The sequence below is a fragment of the Nannospalax galili genome, unplaced genomic scaffold (assembly GCF_000622305.1).
Source record: "Nannospalax galili isolate Female #2095 unplaced genomic scaffold, S.galili_v1.0 scaffold231, whole genome shotgun sequence".
NCBI lineage: Eukaryota > Metazoa > Chordata > Mammalia > Rodentia > Spalacidae > Nannospalax > Nannospalax galili.
In genome coordinates, this window is record NW_008330120.1 from 1,171,198 (window position 1) to 1,193,697 (window position 22,500).

Consider the following 22,500-nt stretch of genomic DNA (forward strand, 5'->3'; position numbering starts at 1 on the left):
AAAAAGTCGATCTGGGGCTAAGGACATGGCTCAGCAGTTAAAACATTAACCACACAATTCCAGGACCAGAGTTCAGATCCTCAGAAACCCGTGTAAATTCGAGATGCGTGTGGCAGCCAGCCCGTAATTCCAACCTAGGAAGGTGGAAACGGAATCCCCGGAGCAAGCTGGCAGCAAGATCAGCCTTCTGGGTTTGACAGAGAGACCCCGCCTCGGTAAATACGTGGAACAGCATTGAGGATGAGTCCCAACACCAACCTTGGGCCTCCGCATGCGTGCACACACACAAGCATATGAACCCCCCAACACACACACGTCTGCCCACATGCATACAAAAACATGCATGCACTACCCAGACACACAAAGTGGAAAAAGTACAAAAAGTAAATGTACAGCAACCGAAGTCAGAAAGTGGTTACTTCTGAGTAACGGACTGGGAGGCTGGAGGCCTTTCACATCTGGAGGCTATGAGCAGAATGTGAGGCATGACAGAGGATACACCTGGATTGGCCTCTGTGCGTGTGTGTGTGTGTGTGTGTGTGTGTGTGTGTATGTGTGTCTGTGCACACCCAGCAATAAGCACATGACCAGTGCATGTGTGTGTGTGTGTGGCGACCGCCCTAGCCAAGGGTCCATCTAGCTAGTAATGCAAACAGCCGATGCCACTCTGCAAAATGGGGCCCAGATTGCCGAGTCCTCCAAGGCCAGTTCTGAAAAAAGTTTGATTGAGTTTGGGAATGCAATAAAAAATGTTACGTGTTAAATATTAATGGCTTTTTTCCCCCTGCAGATGCTCCTGATTGAATCTGGAGTGTTTATCCTTGTTTGGGGCACGGTGTAATGAGGTAAGATCCCCGAGCTGGTTCCACCCAGGGCAAAAACGCCATTCCGCACAGTTATCAAAGTTAAATCTGTGGAGTATATGACAGGGCCTCGTAAATTGCAAAGCATTATGCAAATGGAAGGGAGATATTATCATCATCCTGGTGTGTGAAGGTCTCTGGTGGGATGGATGGTGTTTTATATGACAAAGATCTATGCTTTCTCTGGGCTGAATTAATAATTTGCTTATGCTAATAAAACAAAGAAATCCAGTTGCTGGTGTTTCAAAAACAACCTCATTTATTCCATGAATTCTAATGTGACTGTCCCTCCTCTCCTAGTTTTCTTTTCTGACTGGCAAATGCAAGCATGTTAAGGTGCAGAGGTTGTAGGCTGCTTTGAGCCCCAAGAATAAATGGTCCTTGGGAAAGGGAAAGGTCCTTGGTGGGGGCAGGTACAGTAAGGGAGGAGGAAAGGGAGAAGAGGGTGAGGGAGGGGAGAGGCAGAGGGATAGGCAGAGGGAGAGGCAGAGGGAGAAGCAGAGGGAGAGGCAGAAGGAGAAGGGGGAGCGGAAGGGAGAGATAGAGGAAGGAGGAGAAGGAGAACTGTTTTGCTTGGCCTCAGAATACACCCCAGGTGCAAGTCATTTTGCTCAACAGGCCAGCTTCTCTGCTCGAGTGAGGCAGAGCCAGAAAGCCCTATGCTCCTTACTAGAGTGGCCTTTTCACTCACTAATCAATGATATGCTTCCTTTATTTACCACTGGGCACATCAGGGGTGATTCTACCACAGGGTTAACCAACGAGGCTGCCTGATAGCCAGGCGGGTTCTGAGGCTTTCCAGGTGAGATGGGTGTATTCACCCAAGAGTGACCTTCAGCCCTTGAGGACACTCTGGGATGGGGGTGCTCTCTGATGGGGTCCCTCTGTCTGGCAACATTATGCATTGAAGGCTGAGGTGGGAACGCAGACCCTGGAAGTCAACAGCTGCATTCAAAGGCCTGCCCTGTGTCTCTTCCTAGAATGGCCCAGGGCAAGTTCCTAAACTTTTCCGTCACTCAAGTTTCCTGCTCTGCAAAAGCAGCAGATATGGACCTTAGTCCAAAGGGTTGTCATGAAGATCAGGTGACTTTAAACACAGAAGTTCTTAAAGTATGGCCTGGGGTCTCCCAGTCCTTACCCCTTCACTAAGTGACTGTGTGGCTATTCAGGGATGACAGGAAGCGCTCTGCTGCTTATATGCACATTCTCCAAGAAGCATACAGTAGAGTTTTCCAAGAATACCACAGAATATAAAATTGCAACTGACGTTAAAAGAGATGTGCAGAAACAGAAAGCGATGCCTCCTCTTTTCATGAAATTCTTGTTTTGAAAAATGTTTTCTATTTAAAAATATGTAATGGGTTTATTAGTGTTCGTTCAAAATGGATTAACTAACAAGTTTAAATGTTTTCCATTTCAATTTCTAATATGATAAATTCGGAGGCTATTTTCTAGTAGAGAGTTTAGAAATTATTTTTCTTCATTAATTTTTCAGTTTGTGCACAAAATCTAATAGAACTTTTATAACAAAAGCTCTTCAGTGTTCTCACTGTTTTTAAGGGTGTCAGGGACTAGCATTTTGAATGTCTACCTCTGAAGCATCCTGGGACAGTTCCAGTGCCAATCACAGTAATATATTCAATCTGGGAGGTGGTTCTTACAGTCTCTTTTATACAGAGGGAGAAACTGAGGCATGGAGAAGACGCAGAGCCAGGCAGAGAGTTGGAACAGAGGCAGACTCGAACCCAGGTCTGTCCGGTTCAGAGTCCTTGCGTTCTGTCAGACATTACATGTATTCTTAACCAGTGCTCGTCAGCCACTGGCTAGTAGGCACGTGTGCATTACTGGCTCTGAAAGACTTGGTGGAACTCCACAGTCCATTTTAATGCCTTCGATCAATCCAAGTCCTGTTTAGCCACTGGCTAGTAGGCACGTGTGCATTACTGGCTCTGAAAGACTTGTTTAATGAATCCGTGAATGAACGAGTTTCTGCTTGTATGGTGGAACTCCACAGTCCATTTTAATGCCTTCGATCAATCCAAGTCCTGTTCTGGGGCTGACATAGATAGGCTTCATGAAAGCAGAACCCATCTTAATCTGATGTCAGTCACAGGGTGGACTCACAGTGCTGGACAGTACACAGTAAGCAAACCCACATGAAGTGTTTTAGGATTTTGGTGGGAAGGTCTCTTCTTCCTGAAAGGAAAAATCTTTCTTATTCAAGGAAACCATCGCCCATTATTAGAATCAACTCCATTCACAGAAATCTGTGTGCCTACAAGGAAAATTCTGGAAGCTTAACAGAAGATTCCTGCAACATTATGAGGTGCTGACGAATTCATAATAATTAGGAAAAGCTCTCTCACGCTTAACCTTATCTCGACATTTAGAGACCTCCTGAACATCACTCAAGGCCAGACAATGCACCTCTTGTCCCTATGACTTCCAGGGCAGAAAAAGGCTGGGAACGACCAGAGTGCTTCATATTCAAGGTGGCCTGAAATATCTTCAGGCCAGCGCTATGGGAAGAGACTGTAGGAAGGAAGGAAAAATACTGTGTGCTTCCAGGAGCCCTGAGAAGCTGGGGTCTCCCAGACAAGCTGCACACCCCCGTGGCGCCCACCCCCCGTTCTCTGATTGCGTGGTTCACCGAGCCTGCGGCTCTGCTCACGCCATGCACACGTGGTCAAGGCTTGGGGCCGTGTGGATCTTCTCGGGTGTACAGGCAGTCATTTGAAATTCACGCGTCTGTAACTGAAAGTTACATTTCCTTTTGCTGCAGAGAAGAGTCCGTGGTGGTGACTAATACTACCCCCTCCTAGTTCCTCGGTTTGGGGTGGCAGGCAATTCAATTTCCACCTTTAAGCTCCCTGCTGCTCCAAAGGATATTATTTTATTCAGCCTGCCTGTAATTTCCAATCTGATTATAAAATCAGACTATAATCTGCAGATTTTCTTCCCCAGGCTCATTCTCCCCTTGACTCATTCTTCCTCAGATCATAGTGACGGCATCTGCACAGTGAGGCGAGTTCAGGGGTCTCGCCGGTGCCCACGTCTCCAGGCCTCTGCTGGAGGAGGCCCACAGTGTTCCGTTAACACACAGTGGCAGAGGGGGTCCCACAGGAGGGGAGCACAGGTTGACTTTCTTAACCACTTGTGAGAACTGAGCTATCACAGATGAGGGTTGCTGATCATTTATAAGCCCCCCGCCAGGAAGCATTTAGCTTTGGGTCAACTGTGCTAACCCTGACCGGACCGGGAGGCTGAGACAGCACGCCCATCTTTGTATACCTACAGGTTTCCTGCAGCCTTTAAGTCACTGTTGGTTTAAGACGTTAAACAGCCTGAGCTCTCTAGAGTTTCTTTAATTAAAGACCGGTATGCACCTTTCACTCCCCAGCTCTCAGCCCTGCAAGTGCTATTTTTTACCCTTTGAAGACAGCATATTTAAAATAAATGTTACTGTGTTTAGTTGGGGGGAGGGCAGCTAACAGGAGTCAGGTTTTCCTTCCACCATATGGCTCCTGGGGATTAAATTCGGGTCCTGAGACTTGGCAGCAGGGGGCTTTACCTGCCGAGCCATCTCACCCTCCCTAAGATATCACATTTGCAGTGCTTTTCCCCATAGGTTCCTCCGCAGTGGACGTGGACCGTTTCTTTTTATAAGCACAAGATAAAAGACGACCCATAGACACTGACCCGCGGATTGGATTTTTAATTGGATGATCTCCATGGGGGAGAGCTCAGCTACTAATTGAAAAGATTAAGCTTTTCAAACTCTAAATCTATGTTAAATAAAGTCTGAGCTGAACAAAATGAAGGAAGCCAGCAGGCGAGGGTTCCAAGTGCGTGAATCCGAAGCAAGCCTGCAACCCCTCCCAGCCTGCTCTCCCCCGCCCACAAACAGGTGCTTTTGAAATGCTCTCTGGTCATTCTCTGAATGAAGAGAGAATTCGAGAGCAAGGGGGGCGGTTCCAAAATATAAACCTAAGCTTGTAGAATGTTCTTAGATTCCAATTCACTTGATTCTGTTTCAAAGTCCCAAGAGATACTTCTTACACCACGAGTCTTGTATGATGCAAAGGTAGAACAGATGTTTGGAATCTTCTGGATGTCAGAGTGAATGACTGTGGTTAATTGACCGTTTCTGATGATAATGATGGATTTGAAGTCAACCCTAGCTTTCTAGTTTCAGGAGACCCTTGTTCCAGGTTTCCCAAACAAGGTTCAGGGTCTTGGTCATAATGTTTAAGACAAAAGTGTCCTTCTCAACTCTGTCCACAAAGTCTGTCCACAGAGTGTCCTCTGATCCAGCCCTTGATCCTGCAGTCCACCTCCTGCTTCTGCCTCTGTGCTACACCTGGGTCACATGGCTCTTTCAGTTCCTCTACTTAGAAAACCAACCCCTTCCCTTTAGTCCCTTCTTCAGAGTCAGGCCTAAAGGGCCCCCGGCTCTGAGGGTGACCCCAGTGATTCCCCTTTCCTCACATGGTCCGGTTCCTTTCTGGCACTCAGCATACTGGACATAAAGAATGGGTAACATTCCGCCTAGTGGCATCTCTATCTGGCTGTGCCTGGTGGAAGGCAGGTACTTGATGGACATGTGTTGAATGTCAAGAAGAGAAGAAGAATCAAAAAAGGAAGGAGGGAGAAAGAAGAAGTTTCTCAGTGAAGCCTCACTACAGTATGATATATATACGGTGAGGTACTGCCCAGATGCCCCGAACTGACAGACTATAGCCCCAGCTGCTGGGAGCACAGTTGGCAGCCCCAGGAACTCATACCCTGTAAATGACAGGTACAGGGGTCTAAATTCCTGGCCTGATCAACTTAGCTATTCAAGCCTGGAGCATCCTTGGTTGGTCAAAGCTATAATTGTCTGTATCTGCATCTCTCTCCATCTGCCCTGCTTCCCCACCTCCTTTGCATTGGTATGGGTACCAATGAGTCCTAATAGGCTTCATGCACACTGACTTCCACTTCGGCCTACTTTCCTGGCAACCCAACCAGAAACATTCATAATTCCTAGTATGTAATCCAAAGCCCCTCTCCTTGCAAATGGATGCTCCTCAAGGTCTAGGATAAACCAGTTCCCCAAAACTTGGGCTCCAGGTAGAAAAAAAAAAAAAATGACGTGTTATTCCAACTACACCCCTAAGTGGAGCCAATACGATTTTGGCAAAAAGTCTTGGAAGAAATGGTTTCTCTGGGACCACTTTTGGAATCATTAATGAGACATCTAGAAGTTTCTTTCTCATGATTGAAAGTAATTTTAAAAGTAGAAAAAGTTACAGAAAGTGTAGCCTGGTGCCAGGCAACTAAGTATCCAATCAACGTTTGCCAAGACAAAGAGAACTTTTTTTTCTTATTCTCTGTTTCTCCCTTAAGAATTTAAAACCAGAAAAAGATAATAAGACAAACCTATTCAGCCCCAAGCAGCTATTTTCTCCAAATCACTTGTTTTTAGCACACAGGGGATAACTACCTGCGATGTATTTTCCATTATTTTCTTTGTGCAGGAGGTTTTTAAATTAATTGACGCTCTTTCTGCAGGAGGTTGGCTCATAATTGAGGATGTGAAGTGTCTGTCTTGAGAAGGTTCTGGTGACGTCTTCTTTGCTGATCTGCCTCCTTTGTCTGTTCTTGTGATCTCTGCCAAATTGCGTCCGCAACAGCAACTCAAGCACATAAATTATGAGACCGCACAGGAGCCGTGGTATCTCCGTGAGTCTAAATGTCTTCAGAGAAGTTTTATTTTTGCAAAACAAACACAATCCAACCTTTATGAACTGGAACATTTGGGGGCGGAGGCCGGTCTGGATAATCTAATTTTCTGGGTAATTTCCAGTTAACCAGAAATCCATCGATATTTTCAAACTCTGAAGCAGAACATCTCTTTTTAAAAATGTGCATTCTTTCCATATCTAGCAAGGATAGTAGGACACAGTGGGAAATCTGTGAGGCAGACACCCTCACGACATTACAGAAATGGCTGGCTTCGGGGCTAAAGCCTGTTGTCAGCTGCGGCTCTGCCTGTCACTCACAGCACAGCAAGACCCTTTGGGTCTTCCTCTTAAAAGGAGGAGGACGCCAGTCAGTGACCTGGATCATTATAATCAAACCTGGAGAATCCAGGGTGGCTAGCAGCGGTACTCACCCCTGTGTGGATGACTAGAGAGGTTTGTAGAATTGAGGACGCATTGTCTCTCTCAGTGACACTTGACCCTCTGATCTACAAGCATGGTGTTTATGATGGTTATTGATTGATTGTCAACCTGAGAAGATCTAGAATCAATCAGGAGACAAACCTCTGAGTGTGAGTGTGAGGGAATTTCTAGATTAGATTAACCAAGGTAAGAAGACGGATTCTGAAAGTGTTCAGCACCATTTCATGGGCTAAATAAAAAGGAGAACGTGAGCTGAGCACCAGCTCTCTCTCCTCTGTCTCTGTCGCTGTCTCTGTCTCTCTCTGTTTCTCTCTGTCTCTCTGTCTCTCTCTCTCTCTCTCTCTCTCTCTCTTGCTCGCTCGCTCTTGCTCTCTGCTTCCTGACAGCAGATACAATGTGACCAGCTGCCTCAGTTCCCACTGCCACACCTTCCCTGCCATGATGGACTGAACCGTCAAACTGTGAGCCAAAATAGACCCTTCTAGGACTCCTTGAGTTTCTTTTGTCAGACGTGTCACAGTGATGAGTCTAGTACCTAATGAACCATGTCCGAATGTGTTTGGTGAGGGCGAAGCAGCAAGCAGCCCTTGTCTTGCCTTTGTTTCTCTTGGTTATTTTTACTCCGGAGAGAATGGAAATATCTATGACGTTCTGGTGTGCGCAGGCTCTGGAAACGTCTCCAGGGCAGCTGTGAGCTGAAGACAGGACAGGCAAAGAACTTGGACAAGCTGTTTCTCACCTTCCCAGGGCAAAGCTGCCCCCAACTCCAGCGTCACTGCAGTCAAAGGACTGAGCCATTTGGTGGTGTTCAGTAGACTGTTACCTTACCTTCTCAGACCAGGGCTTCTCTGCTCGTCACTGTGGGCACTGCAATCCAATTTTTCTTTGTTATGGGACCATCTTTGCTGTGGACTGTAGCATGCTAAGCAAGATCCATCGTGGTTACCTGCAGGGACCAGGAACACCACCACACCCAGTGTCTGCAGACACTGTTTTTCTTTGTATGGGACCATCTTTGCTGTGGACTGTAGCATGCTAAGCAAGATCCATCATGGTTACCTGCAGGGACCAGGAACACCACCACACCCAGTGTCTGCAGACACTGCCAATGTCCCGGGGGGAATAAAATGTCCCCCTCTTGACAACCATGACCCTAAAGGGTGATCTCTTATCCTTCCCTGAGAAGAAGAATTGGAAGCAAGCACATCAGCATCCAACACTGGAAACTTTTCTCAAGAAATTAGGTCGAGCATAGCACCACCTGGGTTTCCTCGCCACTGGGAGATCCAAGAGTTATTCACAGCCAAGGGCTGGGATACTTGGGACTCAGCATGCAAATAAAAGTAGTTCTGAGCCATCATGCTGAGTGGGGGAGATGATGCTGGTGCTAATTGAAGCACCCAGGAGAGCAATAAAAACTCTAAGTACCAGAGCAGAGACACACCATTTGCCACGTCTCAGCTCCACTTGGGAACAACTAAAGGGTGTTGGCATGCAACAGGGGGTGGGGGGATGGGTCTGTGGCTGTCCTTCTTGGCTGAGAAAAACAAAAGAAAAATGTTTATTGGCACTGAATATTTTGAATCAGACTGAAGATACATAAATGTCCTTGAACATCTTTTTCACGCCCATAGTCTCACACCTGCTACAGGTGTGGGCACTTAACTACTGGTTATGAAAAAAAGATTGGGTACGGAATGGGAAGCCCTTCTTAGATTCTGAAATAGGTGAGAAGAAAGACTTCTCTAGGTGTCCTTCATCTGCCTGTGACAACCAGAAGATGTGTGGCCAGGAAGAAGGGAGCTGGGCTGGGCGCCTCCTCCTGGACTCTTTTCTTTCTCCCTTCTGACTCAAGGGGAGCCACGTCCACTGGTTCACTCAGCAAACACGCACACATGCGTGCTAAGGGTCAGGCACCGTGCCACTGGCGAAGAGAAGCAAGAAGACGCTACGTGCTCTGCGTCGCTGACTCGCTGATGTGATAGTCCTTTGATTTGGACCAAGCATGTAGCTATGTCTTTTCCTAGCTCGTTGGCTCCAATAGTATTTAATTTCAATAACAGGAGGGTTTTTTGAGTAGGTCTTCAAGTAGTCTTTCACACACACACACACACACACACACACACACACACACACCAGGTTCCTTAGAATAAATGTGTTGAATCAGAGCACCGGTACTTGTGGTTCACACACAATATAGGGGGGAAAAAAAAAAAGAAAGAAAGAACATTGAAGGCTGGCTATCTGAACTTTTATTTACAAGAGTCAAGAGGCCCGTGCCTCTTTATACCCTGCTGCACCAAAGACAACAAGACCCTGTGGCCAAAAGCAAGACTGGGTCTCTCCGTGCAGCACTACGCCTATGAAACACTCATTCCCCGTAAGGATCATTCACTCACACAGGGCACAGAAGGATAATCCACCAACTCCCAGGCTGAGAGCGCCATGAACCAGCCCTAGGATGCTCCGTGATAAAGGACATTGAATTCGCCTCCGGCACAAGCTGAGGGAAATGGAAAATAAGTGTGCCACAGTGGGAGACAGAGGCCCCAGATGCCATGAGCATTCACGGCCCAGATATCCACATGCTGCCAGCAAGCAGGAGGCTGAAGAGTTGCACTCCACAGTTGCTTGTAAGCAAATCCATTTGCTTCACGTGGGAAGCAGAGGGAGCACGGAAGTTCTGTCTGCTGTGTGGCTCATGCGCATGATCCCTGATGGGCGTGATCCCCGATTAGACTGTCCTTGTAGCTCCTTTGCATAAAGAACAACAAAAACCAGCCATAGTCACACAACAGGATAATACAGGATGATCCCTTTGATCCGGAATCATAGGTGTTCCACCGTAACAAGCAGCTTTTGGACTCTCTCTCTCTCTCTCTGTTTCACCGACTGCAACAAGGGAACCATTGGTGGTAAAAAGGCATTTTAAGTGGCACGTGGATGAACAATGTTAATAGCTGTTATGTTTCAATATATATCAGAATATATACCAGCACACTAGACTTGAGATATTTGACAGATACTGTTTAAAGCAGTCATCTCTTTATTGTAGAGAGTCTTTGAGTAAAAGGTTTTAGTAAAGAATAATATGTCCACATGCGTCACATTGATATATATGAAAAAGAGCATTGAGAGGGTTATTGAAGGACTGAGTTTGGAAATGATGGACTAATTTCTTATAGAGTTTGATGAGTTAGGGAAAAAAGCAGTTAAGAGCCATCAATTAGTATATTCCCATTTTTTCTCTCTCAGTGCATTGAACCAACCAACATCAAGTGGCTTCAAGAGGTGTATAGGCTGGGTTGGAAAATAATCTACTTACTCTCGCAATGAGTGCATGCATTATTATCATAAGGAGGTACAATTTTGATATAAGAATGGTTTCTTTGCTGATGAATAACATTAAATTTCCAAGAAACATCAATTCCAAGGGGGGAAGGAAGTTTTAGATTATTGCACCATGGGGCTTCAAAGTTGAACTACATTTAAGAAGTTAAAGTGCATTTCTAAGGTACAAACTATAAATTATGGCTGATTGTGACAAATGAGGACTCATGGGGACAAGTCCCAGCAGAAGAGAGGCTGACTACCATTACCTCACTCTGGGATTCCAATATAGTGGACAGAGAGTATCTGGTTAAGGAGCTGGGGATAATCAGAAGACATCTTACAGGATGTTATCATCCATGATGGTTTGGGTTAAAATGTTAACAAATCACACAAGACATTTTCATTTTTAAGTTTTATTTTTATCAAAACAAAATAATTTAACCATATAAAGAAGGGGGGGAGTTCACCCACCAAGAAGCCAAGCGTTTCCCTGATCCCAAAGGGTTTGGAGCATCAGTCCTGCCCAAGACACCTGCATGTGCAACTAGTGAGCCGCTCTCTGGGCCCCCAGTGGCCAAAGCTGATTCTTGCCCTGGCCCCTCTTCTCCCTGCGGTGACATAACGTGCTCATGTGTTCTGGCGTTCCTTCAGACCAAGTTGTACATTTCGCCGCGTTGGTACAAAGCGTGGGTAAGAGTAGTCGCAGCATCCAAGCTTAGTCCTCGATTGTTCTGGAGGCCGACACCTATGTTTAATGAGTTTTGAAAGACAGGGAACTGTACTTGAGAACTGAGAAGCATAGTGTCTCCCTCACACAAATGGAGGGCTAACAACTGGAGTGAGGGAGAAGGTGCCAGTCCCACTGGCCCTGTAGTAGAAATACGCTTGTCCTGGAGCCCAGGAGGGCCGTTTTCTCCTCCCTCTATTAAATGATGGCGGGGAGCTGAGCAGAATTCCCATAACTATAAAAATCTGCTGCGCCGGGCAAATTTTGTGCAAAATGCAAATTTCTATGTTGAGGGAAAAATGAATAATGTGATCATTCTAAGTAATGAATGTAAACGCAAGGAACTACTTTTTGGCATGAGACTGAGAATCATTTATCTCTCATGCCGAGGACTGTGGACACAACACACTGTTGCAAGGCTCAGCTTCCTTCAGAGGCCTGCTCCAGGAGAGGGCTTTTAGGCAGGGGAGGTTGTAATGGACTCTAGTCAGCTTGGCTACAAAAATTCCCACATGACTTGAAGAGTCAGTAAATGATTTACATTGCCAAGTGGGGGGGTTCCTCCGTCCATCTTAAGATGTGGCCAGGCAGAGAGGCACTAAGGAGATGAGTCAACGGTCAGTCTTAGGCGCCGTGAGCAGTGGCCTTCACACACTTTGCCCTGAGAGCCTGGCAAAGAATCCAAAGTTCCCTTCACCACAGTCTATGCCGGGACCCCTGGAGCTACTCTCTCTGGAGGAAGTCGAGGCACCAGTTGGTTAAGACTTGAAGATGTAACAGTCTCAGGAGTACTGGGAAAACAGTACACTGACCTCACTGCAAAATATTTTTATGTGGGGTGCTGGGAACTTAACCCAGGGTCTCATGCATGCTAAGCCAGAGCGCACCCTCTAGAACTATAAGCTCAACACCCAAAGTAAATTTGTTTCCCCTGAATCATCCTGTAGGATGTACTTGTAGTATGTCAGACTGCAGCAAAGATCAGTTGATAATACTGAAGTTTTGTTTTTAATAGCCTAAGCTGGGCTCCGGGTTACTGATGGTGCCCTTGAAATGTTTTCTTATAATTGCATTTCATTTTAAGAAAAATCCATAGAAAAATTAGATTTATAAAAATGAGAGATTATTGTTTTATTGAAGGGTTTTCCATTAAAACAAAGCAAAACCGAACCTTACTTTAAGATGTCTCTCAGTAGCTAGCTCTCCTGGGGTCATTCAATATATGTTTTCAATTTTTTTGTTGTTGTTGGTCTTTTTGAGACAGGGTCTCCCTGTAGCCCCAGTTATTCTGGAACTCACTATGTAGACCAGGCTGGCCTTGAACTCACAGAGATCCGCCTGCCTCTGCCTCCCGAGTGCTGGGATTAAAGGCATGCGCCACCATGCCTGGCCTGTTTTTAATTTTTTAATGCGTTGAAGTGCAGCATTTCACACATTCAAGTAAAATACTCTTGGGAACATTGCCACTCACTATGTGACCGGCTGAAGCAGAAGGTCTAGCAAAAGCTTAGCATCATAAGAGACATGGGGTTTTGTAGAGGTGGAGTTCATATCCTGCCATATTGGATTTAGGCTGGGAGGCAGCAGCCAGCTCCAGAGGAAGGCAGAGTTCCTTGGTCCACCCTGAGGATGATGCTTTCTGGAGTTGTGACTTACTGACCTGGGTCTGGTGAGCCTCAACAGTCACTCTGGAAGGAAGGATCTAGAAGGGAGTTTTCTCCCCCGACCGGTACCTCCCAAGACAGAGTACCCAATCCTTCCTATAAGTATGTTTTTTTCCACTCAGTAGGGTAACAATTTTGCTTTATATGTTGGGTGCTCGCATTTCATAATCTGGAATTCTGGAAAAAAAAAAACTAGATAAAGCTTCCCTAAGCTCACATTCTACACAGCAGTAATATCCTAAAATTGTTTGTGCTTCAGTTCCTCAAAATGCTCCCTCACTAACATCTTGAATGAGAGGCCCCTGGGGCAATGGTTTCCTACTGGGGGACATTTCCAAGTCATAAAGTCTCGCTTGTAAGGGAGCCATCAGTGTCTCTATCATCTAATCTCACTAGCATGCAGCTGGGGAGATACAGTCAGCTCGTCTGCCAAGACTCTCACTCTCTTAGGGAAACTCACGTGAGAAGGACCATCACCCCAGCTTCCCAGGCGAAGACCCCTGCCTACTCACCCGCAGCCTTTCTGACCAATCACCACACCACTCTCGCTTGCTTAGTGTGTTAAGTGAATGTCTAACCTTGTCTAAAGACTAGGGGAAGCCAGTTGTGCACTGAAGCTTTCAATGACCAACAGCAAAACTGGTTACTTAAAATTGGACCGTACTTCATCATGGGCAAGGACGTAGACGTATTGTCACGTGTTTGAGTTCTCCTGGTTATCTTGCCTTTGAAGTACAAGATATCTCATGAGTATCATCATCTCAAAGTTAAGCTAAAAGCTCAGCTAGAAACTTCAAATTGTACAAAATCTTACCGAAAGCAAGTATAAAATTTGATGGGGATGCAGCAATATAAACTTCTTGAAGTTCCTCCTTGCCTGTTTAAGGAGAAGGAGAGGAAGGCGGGGGACCTGAGGCCTGCTTGGTGGGCCAGCTGGTGTGGATCTGCGGTCTTCCTCTGCAAAGGGGTGCACCGGCTTGAAATACTAGGGAATTTGATCTGTGCTGTTCTGATTTGTGCAATACAAAAGCTGGTTTAATTTGACAGCTAAGTAACACCAAGCCCCCAAAATAAAATTACTGAGATGTAAAACAGCGTCAAAACTCCAATTAGTTTTGTATCCTTGAAGCTTCTGGAGGAAGTCTAAGAGGCTCCCGTCATGAGGAGCAGGCATCAATTCCGCTGCACAGATTACTAAAATGTAACCCTCTAATTGAAATTGCTCAGCACACAATATGACAAAAAGAGTCAGAGGAAAATAAGTGTATTTCCCCCTCCAAAAAAAAAAAAAAATACTCATTACAGAGACTGTTTTATTGACTTTTAACACAAGTCAGGAGCTAGGAAGAAAAAAGAAAAAAAAAACAATATCTTAGGGGTCTCAATGAAAAGGCACCAGGTACAGGGGCAGTACGTGCTTGAATTATTGGACCAGAAACTAATATTAACCATTTGTACAACATTTAAAAGGGCCATAGGCATTGTGATGTGTATTTACAGCGTTCACTAAGGAGACGACCGGCTCTGACCAGTTTTTGAGAGAATCTGAATTTAGTCCTCCAAACGCACAGCATGATTTTGAAGTCCAATTCAATTCACACCCCATCCCTTTGCGCAAGCGACCCTCAAGACCCAAAATGTTCCAGCCGCCCTGAAGCAAACTCATGATGGGGAAACCTGTTGCCTTGACTCTATGGGGTCTCACTGGTCAGTAGCCATCCCGAATGTGGCTCTTCTGATCAGTGCCACCTGACTAGGGTGAAGCTGTGCGCAGTCCACTTTGAGTCACCGCAGTGACTGAGCTTCTTTGAGATGGTACTTTCTGGCTACCTTTGCACTTCCTGCCCCAGATGAATGTGACCAAGTCTACCCAAGAGGAAGGATTTGGCTGAATTGGGACTTGGTGTGGGCTGGAGTTGGCTTGAAGGAATCTCAGATGGCTTTCCTGGTCTACAGAGTTTTCATAAATAGAGCTCAGCGCATCTTCCACTCTGTGCTGTTTGTCTCAGAGCACCTCTTGTCTTTGGCCATGGCTGCAGCCCTTCTCTGGAATAGCATCATATCTCTATGACCAGTCTGTCTTCATCATCGCTGCTGGTGTCGCTGAGTTCTACCCGAGTCTGTTTCCTCATGCCTTCCAAACTCCTCTTCCGGATGGATCTCAGAGGAGCTTCTGGGACCTCGGAAGGCTCTTGATCAGAAAGAGCCGCGTGACCCTTTAGGGTGATCAAGCCCGATGTTCGACCCATCCCACTCTCCTGTCCTGAAACACTACACTGGATGACCACATCTCTGCTCCCGTACTGGCTCCTCGAAGGAAAATCCACCTGGAGTTTTTCTTCCTCTTGATTTGAGGTGGGTGAACTCGGTCTTGAAGCTGGTATTTCTAAGTGACTTTTTCCAGGTGACCTCTGTCTAGGGGATGGTCTCCCTGGCAAGCGTGCCTGTGCTCTGCTCTTTGCCACGTCTCTGCTCTCTGGGGAGCCTTCTGCCAGAGTCTGGGGGGTGCAGGACTCTGCACTGTCCCCTCCCAGCCTTGTGTGTAAGGCTCTCATCCCCGCAGAAACAAAGATGGCCGCCACAGAGGGAGCAGTGTCAGGACAGGCAAATGTTCCCTTGGGCCCAAAGGAAGAAGGCTCCAGAACATCTGGGGAAATGCACAGTTTGGGATCTATGGAGACTTGATCCTGGGAGGGCAGTGGCCTCATCCCCAGCAGTCCAACATCAAGACCCTTGCCCTGGGACGGAAGGTCTTCCTTAGCTACAACCAAGCACCTATTAGACTGCAGAGACAGTTCTGACCCATCAGCAGGGTCCTTCTCCTGAGAACGGTCATTATGTTCCCCAGCAGATGAAGAATTATCCTGCAAGCACAAAGGCAAAGAAATAATGGGGAAAGGTTAATTGGGACAAAGAAAAATGTGGTCAGAAACATGGTCCTTGCTGAAACAAGGTCCTGAGGTGCTAAGGCCTCTTCCCTGAGCGTGGACGTCCTCAGGAGGCTTCCATTGATAGCTAATCAGTGTATTATCTCCAGTCAAGCTCCTTATTGGTACAGAGTAGGTTGCTAGCATAGCTGTCTATTCTTATGTGACTTTGTATGAAGCAAAGCCACTCCATCACCCAACCGGTCCTGTACTTCCTTTTTCCAGTCAGCACCCTAAAATGAGTTTTCACGGTACTGTGTGGTGAAGTTTTCCAGATTACAGTCTTTCTAAGTATAGTTTGTATTAGTATCTTACTTGCTTCTCAACACAGAGTTTCGTGATCAGCCTGGGGGTGATTTCTCGTAACAGTAATGTCTATCAGTCGACAGCTTCTTAGCTAAGGTAGGACTTTACTCATGGAGCTGGATTTCCAATAGGTCATCAAGAACCATCCCAACAATTTCACAGCCAGAGCTGGCCAATTTGTGTGTGTGTGTGCGTGTGGGGGGGGGCATGTGTACACCAGGGCACCTGTGTAGAGGTCAGAGAAAAAGCTTAGGCATTGGTCCTTGCCTTCCACCTTGTTTGAGGCAGGGTCTCTGCTGTCACTGTGACACCAGGCTTGGCCCATGAGCTTCTGGGAAACCTCCTGTCCTCCCCCCCCATCTGCCTGTAGGAGGGCTGGGGTAACAGGCTCTCACAGTATGCACTCGGTTTTTACGTGGGTTCTGGTGATTTGAGCTCAGGCCCTCACACTTGCAGGACAACTGCTTTTACTCACTGAGTTATCTCTCCAGGTCCAAAGTTCACTAACGTTTTGGTGTAGAACGTTTGGAAGGTTTTTGGGGGGGTTTTTGCCTGATGGGTTTTCTATGCTGGGGAGCTCCAGGAAACCAACACATTTTGTTACATGGGGAATGACTACAGGGAAACGAAGGCAGCTGCCTAGACAACAGAGAGGTGGCTGCACCTCAGAACAGAATTCCCACCTCCAGAGTCGATCTCTCTGTTTCCCTGCTGGTCTCTGGGCTTGTGGTAGGACAGCTAGGTTCTGATATCCATCTGCTGCTGTCTTCTTCCCTCCTTCCACTCCCATGGCCAGTGGACAATTCTGTGCCGGTACAAGAAGGGTCTCCTGGCACACTTAGACCTGAAGGAGGGGGACACATTCACATACGTCTGGAATCATGAAGTGAGTCCAGAATATCCTAGGAGGCTGCCCCCGTCTCCACCACCCTCAGTTCACCCAGTGTGTGCTGGGGCTCCATTTACCTCCAACCAACTCATACTCACCAAACATCGTCTTCAATTCCGCCAAGGAAAGAAATGGTAAAACTAACTCCCAGAGTACACTACCTAAGCCACACGCATTGTAAGTGGTGTTTCATGTGACATCTGTTCTCCCCAGAGCCATCCTCCACTAGCTCGCATGCTCTGGCTTTGAAGCCAGGTGGTGAGAATAGAGACTGCACCAGACCCTGGGTGAGGACACCTCGGACATGTCACGCCTCAGGACAAGGCGGACGTTTATGATGCTGGAGTGGCTGTGTCCGTGGTGAGAAGGGAAGAGATAGACCATGGCACACCCATCCACCTCCCCCTCATCCCTCCCTTCCTCTCTCTTCCATTTCCTCAGGAGTCCCAGGGTGAGGTCAAAAGGACCACAGGATTTCCAAGGCTGTATCATGAGACAGGCTGAGGAGGGCACCCCAGAGGGCCTGGTTCACTGGAGAAAGCACTGGGCACATTTTCAAATTTGCCCTTATTCTGATTAAAGTTGCACACGCACAGAATTTGACGAACCTTTCTACTCATTAGGAAAGCCAGTCTCCCCTGCCCCTCCCCATTTTGCATTTGTCTGTCTCCCTCCCTCCTGCTTCTGTCAGTGCAGCTCTGGAGATGGCTGTGATCTCAGCCCTGACAGAGCCCTAGAACCTCCCTTGAGGCCAGAACTGGGTAGCTTTTCCTCTAAGGTTCTCCCCTCCAAGACCGTAACCTCCTTGTACACATCACCCTAGTCGCCCCTCCATCCTCTCCAGCTACCTGTGTGTCCCTGACTTCACGCCCTGTTCAGCCCACATCCTGCTTAGGACATGGCTGTCAGCACCAAGCCCTGTATAACTAAGATTGCATTGCCTTTGTGACAAAACTGTTTTCCTCGGAGCTGGTTCTGAGGTTTCTCCTTCACCTCTTCTATTTAACTTTCTATTGACTTATTAAAATCACCCCCAGATCATCAAACTATCTAAAGGTTCATTAGAGTTCCTTAGAGATATCCCTTTGGACAGTCTAAATTTTTGGTGTGTTATTTTTTCCCATTTTAAAAATAAAAGGAAGGAAGGAGAGGAGGGGGAGAGAAAGAGGGAGAGAGGGGAGGGAAGGAGGAAGAAAGAAAAATAAAAGGGCGAAAAACTCAGTTTAGTGCCCTTCACACGTAGTTTTCCGACTCAGGCCTCGTCATCTGGCCACACTGTTCATTTAAGAAACCTAAAAGCTAAGTAAACCACACTGGCACACTCTGGTAATCCCAACGCCAGAGAAGTGGACACAGGAGGATCCCCGGGGCTCGCTGGGCATCCAGCCTAGCCAATCCGGAAGCCCCCAAGCCACCGAGATAGTGATGCCTCAGAAACCCAAGATGGAGGAATAATACCAGGTGTCCTCTGGTTTCCACACCCGGTACCACTTCTCAGAACCATCTTCTCACGGGCACACTGCAAGCATGATCCTTGCCTAAATTCTCCTGGGTTTCTAAAAGAAAGTAAGGCTGTATACAAGTACTCCACCCTTTATTTTAAACAACAACAAAAAGTAGACTTCTGTTTCCCTGGGTCAGGTACTAGGCTACTCAGCACACCAATTCTGAGCAAATCAGTTTAAAAACTGACAGAAGCACAAAGATTTGGAAAGAGTGCTTCTTCAGTGGCCTGTCAGTGGTCCATCCCTGAGAGGGAGCTGTCTAATGATACAGGAGCAGGTGTTGAGACCCCTCTCCTCTGTGCTCAAGTGTGACCTGGGTCCCTTCAGTGAAGCTGGCACTGGTATCCTGAGGACTCTAAGGAGAACAGAAGCAAGGTGGCCCTGGGTATTCCTCTAGGGATCTGCTACAATAGGGACAGAGGAATCAGGGAAAGGGTATGGACGGAGATGGGTGCTTTAGACTATACCGGACTCTGGGGCTGGAGAGATGGCCCAGTGGTTAAGAGCACTGACTGCTCTTGCAGAAGACCTGGGTTTGGTTCCCAGCACCCACAAAGTGATTAACAACCATCTATAACTCCAGTTCCAGGGGACTCCAATGCCCTCTTCTGACTCCCATGGGCACTGCAGTGCAGGGGTGCACTTACATACATGCAGGCAATACATTCATACACATAATAAAATAACAATAAATAAAATTTAGATCGTGCTGGACTCACGAAGAAAGTAGGGAGAGGGTGGGAATGTCACAGAGTGTAAAGGTCAGGGAGTGTTGGAGACAGAACAAAATACAGCAAGTGACCAAGGCCCTAGCAATAAAGGTGGAGAAAGTATTAGCTAGCAATGACAAATGATAGGAGCATTTCAGAGCATGGGCAGTAATTACATTGCCTCCAAAGGGCATTCCAGATGAAGGAATAACAACAGATGCATTCCTACTGGGAGCGAACCTGAGGGTTAAAACACTGGAGCTACACAGTGATGCCAATGTGGAAGGAGGGTCAGGAGAAAAGGAACAGGGATGAGCTAGCAGGAGGGACATCAGCAGGGACCCCCCCAGCTCAGGGTATGAATGGCTTCTTAGGAGAAAGCCAGTGTCTCAGGTATAGGTCTTCATTTGTTCAAAGGCATACACTTCTACCTGGAGTGGACCAGAAGGGAGAGGGGCTAAGAGGAGGGAGCCAGGTCCAAGGTTACTGGGGTAGTCTGGGGGTCCAGATGCCCTGTCTCAGCCAAGGCAGTGTAAGGCAAGTGGAGAAAGTGGATGGACTCGGAATGGACTTCCAGCCCTGTGAGCCATCCTCAGGAAGCTCTAGCAATGGCCGTCATGTTTACGGGCTCCACGGTGTGCAGAGCACAAGTGATCACTCTAAGGGGATCAAACTCTGTCCCCACGGTGACAAAATGACCAGGCAATTCATTCAATTCAATGACGAAATAAAACCAATTAGTACAGAGAAAATAATCAGATTGGCAAAATGTCTTTCCAACAGGTTGTTTGGGTTTTTAAGCTTAAGCAGAAAAGGTCATGAGCACATTTGACCGATAACTTCCGGCTCATTGAAAAGACCGAAGGAAGAAAATCCATTGATTTAATTTGCTTTTGACCCTATAGTCTACAGAGAAAAGTGAGTTATCTCTAATAATTGTGAAAAATGCCCAAATAATGTCACCAACGTGTGTTAAACTAATTTAGATTATTGAAGCAGGCCACTAACTTGCTTTTAAATGAATGGCCCTTTTCAAAAAGTAAATCTCGCCCTGGTCAAATTTTAAAGTGCAGAATGCCGTCCTGTTTAGGGTTCAGTCTCACACCCTATGAATCACTTCCTCCCTCTTCGGAAATCACAGATACCGCCATGCTGTCTTCGTAAGCCTGGCTACCCTCACACAATTAGCAGACTCTCAGAACCATCCTCACTGGGTTCTCTGCTACGTGTTCTTTCTCTGATTAAAGGCCACACTCTTAATAATTTCTCTCAGAAATAATTGCCATGCCATGTCAGGAGGAAGAGCCTGCTTAAGCAGTTACAGCAATTGCACATTTCACCCTCTTGAAAAGGCTATAGGAAATTGTAAAATAATTAAGAAGAAAATGTGAGCAGAGGCAACATGAAGAAACTTTACCTCAGGATTATCAACAGCCTTAATGTCAAACCAGCTTTGGACTGTCTAATTTTTAGGCCTTATTAAAATGCTAATAAATGTATTAGTCAAATATCATCTGAAAATGTAAGTAATTTGAAACATTTCTTTAGGCTTGTCCTAGTACACCAGGAAAAAATCCCTCCATTCGTGTGGTCATGTGGTATTTGCAGACTCTGAAATATATATTTATATATACTATATATTATATAGCCACTGTAATATAGCATTATATACATATATATATATAAAGTGTGAAAGCGAGTCTACAGTAGCACCCTAATCACCCTTCTAAGCAAGAACAGAGTGTAAATAGGCAGGCGGGGTTCATCTCCAGAACTCATAGTGGCTTTAAGTTTAAATCGTTGAAAAGCATTACCGCCGTCAAAGAACAAACAATGTCCTGGGCAGCTGACCAGTAGCTACTTAAAGAAAGCCGAGCAGATCCTTAAAAGTAATCACTTTGCAAACAGCTATTTGCTCATGATTCACATGTTCATTGAATGCATTTTTACTTCTATATTTTGAGCCCAGGTCTCGACTACTGAGTGAACATGGGGTACAGCCAGCACTGTGCCAGGCATTGAGGCATTTGGGGGTCAGCGGTAAAGGGGGCTGATGCATCCTCATGGGAATCACTGATTGGTGGGGGTGAGATTTATTTTACTTTATTTATAATTTATTATTATTGTGTGTGTGATGTGTATGTATATGTGTGGGTACATGTATCATGGTGCACATGTGGCAGTCAGAAGACAACTTGAGGGAATTTATTCTCTCCTTCCATCAGGGAGCCATGAACTCTGGCCATCAAGCTTGGCCACAAGATTCACGAAGAAGGTGTTGTCAGTGCTATGAAGCACAGGGAGACGGTGTCCTGACCCCACCTCTGTCCATAGAGAAGGAGCTAAAGCTATCGGGGCTGCCTGGCCCCATGGCTGTGTCAGTAATAAATCTGAATCCTTCAGTCACGTAATTATCCCACCGATTTCTCCAAGTCCCTGTTGCATGCCTGATACATTGCCTAAGGGTAAGTTCATTTGTTACTGCTTATTGAGAGTTGTGTTTATGAAATCTCTTTATGAAGCTAGGACAGCCGAGAGTGGAGGCTTTGGTCCTCTCAGGCAGAGAACAGGGAAGGTGTTGGACGCTGGAGGCAATCAAGAACTAATCAGAAGCCCAGAAGAGGTGGACTATGGGTGAGCTGGCTGAAGCCGCCTCAGACTTGGGCTCTACCAGCAGGAGGGACCCAAGAGAGGACCAGAAAAGTGTATTTATCGGGTGAAGCCTCGGGTGTTTTTGAGCCATCCTAATGCAATCTTTGGAAAGTTGTCTTCTAAGTGATCATAAATGGCCACTCTACTTGGTGATGCACATCTCTTTTCTGTTACTTTGATGAAAGGCAATCAGGCCAGGTTGCTCTGTCCTCACGGACATCCTGTACCTAAACTATGTTTAAGGCAAAATGATGTTTAAAGTCTTGCTTTAAATGTGAAAAAGATTTTTTTTTTATCACGTCCAGACTCCAAAAGTACACCTTCAAATACAGAGTCAAAATAAGATTCGGGAATCATGGCGGGGAAGAAAGAAATGGTAAAGAAAACGACCACTAAGAATGCTCAATGCTGAGGCTGAGCTGAACACTTTTGTTTCTCAAGTTTCCAGATGCGGAATGAAAATCATCAGTGTGCGCCTTTTCCCAGGGTGAGGTCAATAGACCTGCAACAGTGTCTTACCATTCCTTAAGATTTACACACCCAGGAATGAGGAGATATCAGTCTGTTTCAGCAATTTCAAAGAACTGTGACAACTAATAGCATTGGGGAAAGAATGATTACGCCTCTATTAATTCTAATGAAAAACATGCATAGAAGTCCTTAGAAAAGCCTGTCAGAGAGGAAGGGCCCCTCCATCTCTCAAAACATCCTTCTGGTCCAGTCCCAGCAGCCAGGCCACAGGGCAGATCAGCTATCC

General features: G+C 46.3%; 1 protein-coding gene across 1 annotated transcript in view; it reads right to left on the reverse strand.

Annotated features, from left to right (window-relative positions):
• Positions 1-14,059: 14,059 nt before the first annotated feature.
• Znf831 (zinc finger protein 831) overlaps positions 14,060-22,500 on the reverse strand; it is a 67,527-nt gene continuing 59,086 nt past the window's right edge. Inside the window, exons 4-5 of the mRNA XM_008842179.1 lie at positions 16,671-16,831; positions 14,060-15,618 (exon numbers count right to left, since the gene is read on the reverse strand). Coding sequence (XP_008840401.1) covers positions 14,812-15,618; positions 16,671-16,831 — 968 coding nt within the window. The 3' untranslated portion in view covers positions 14,060-14,811. The remainder of the gene's footprint in view (positions 15,619-16,670; positions 16,832-22,500) is intronic.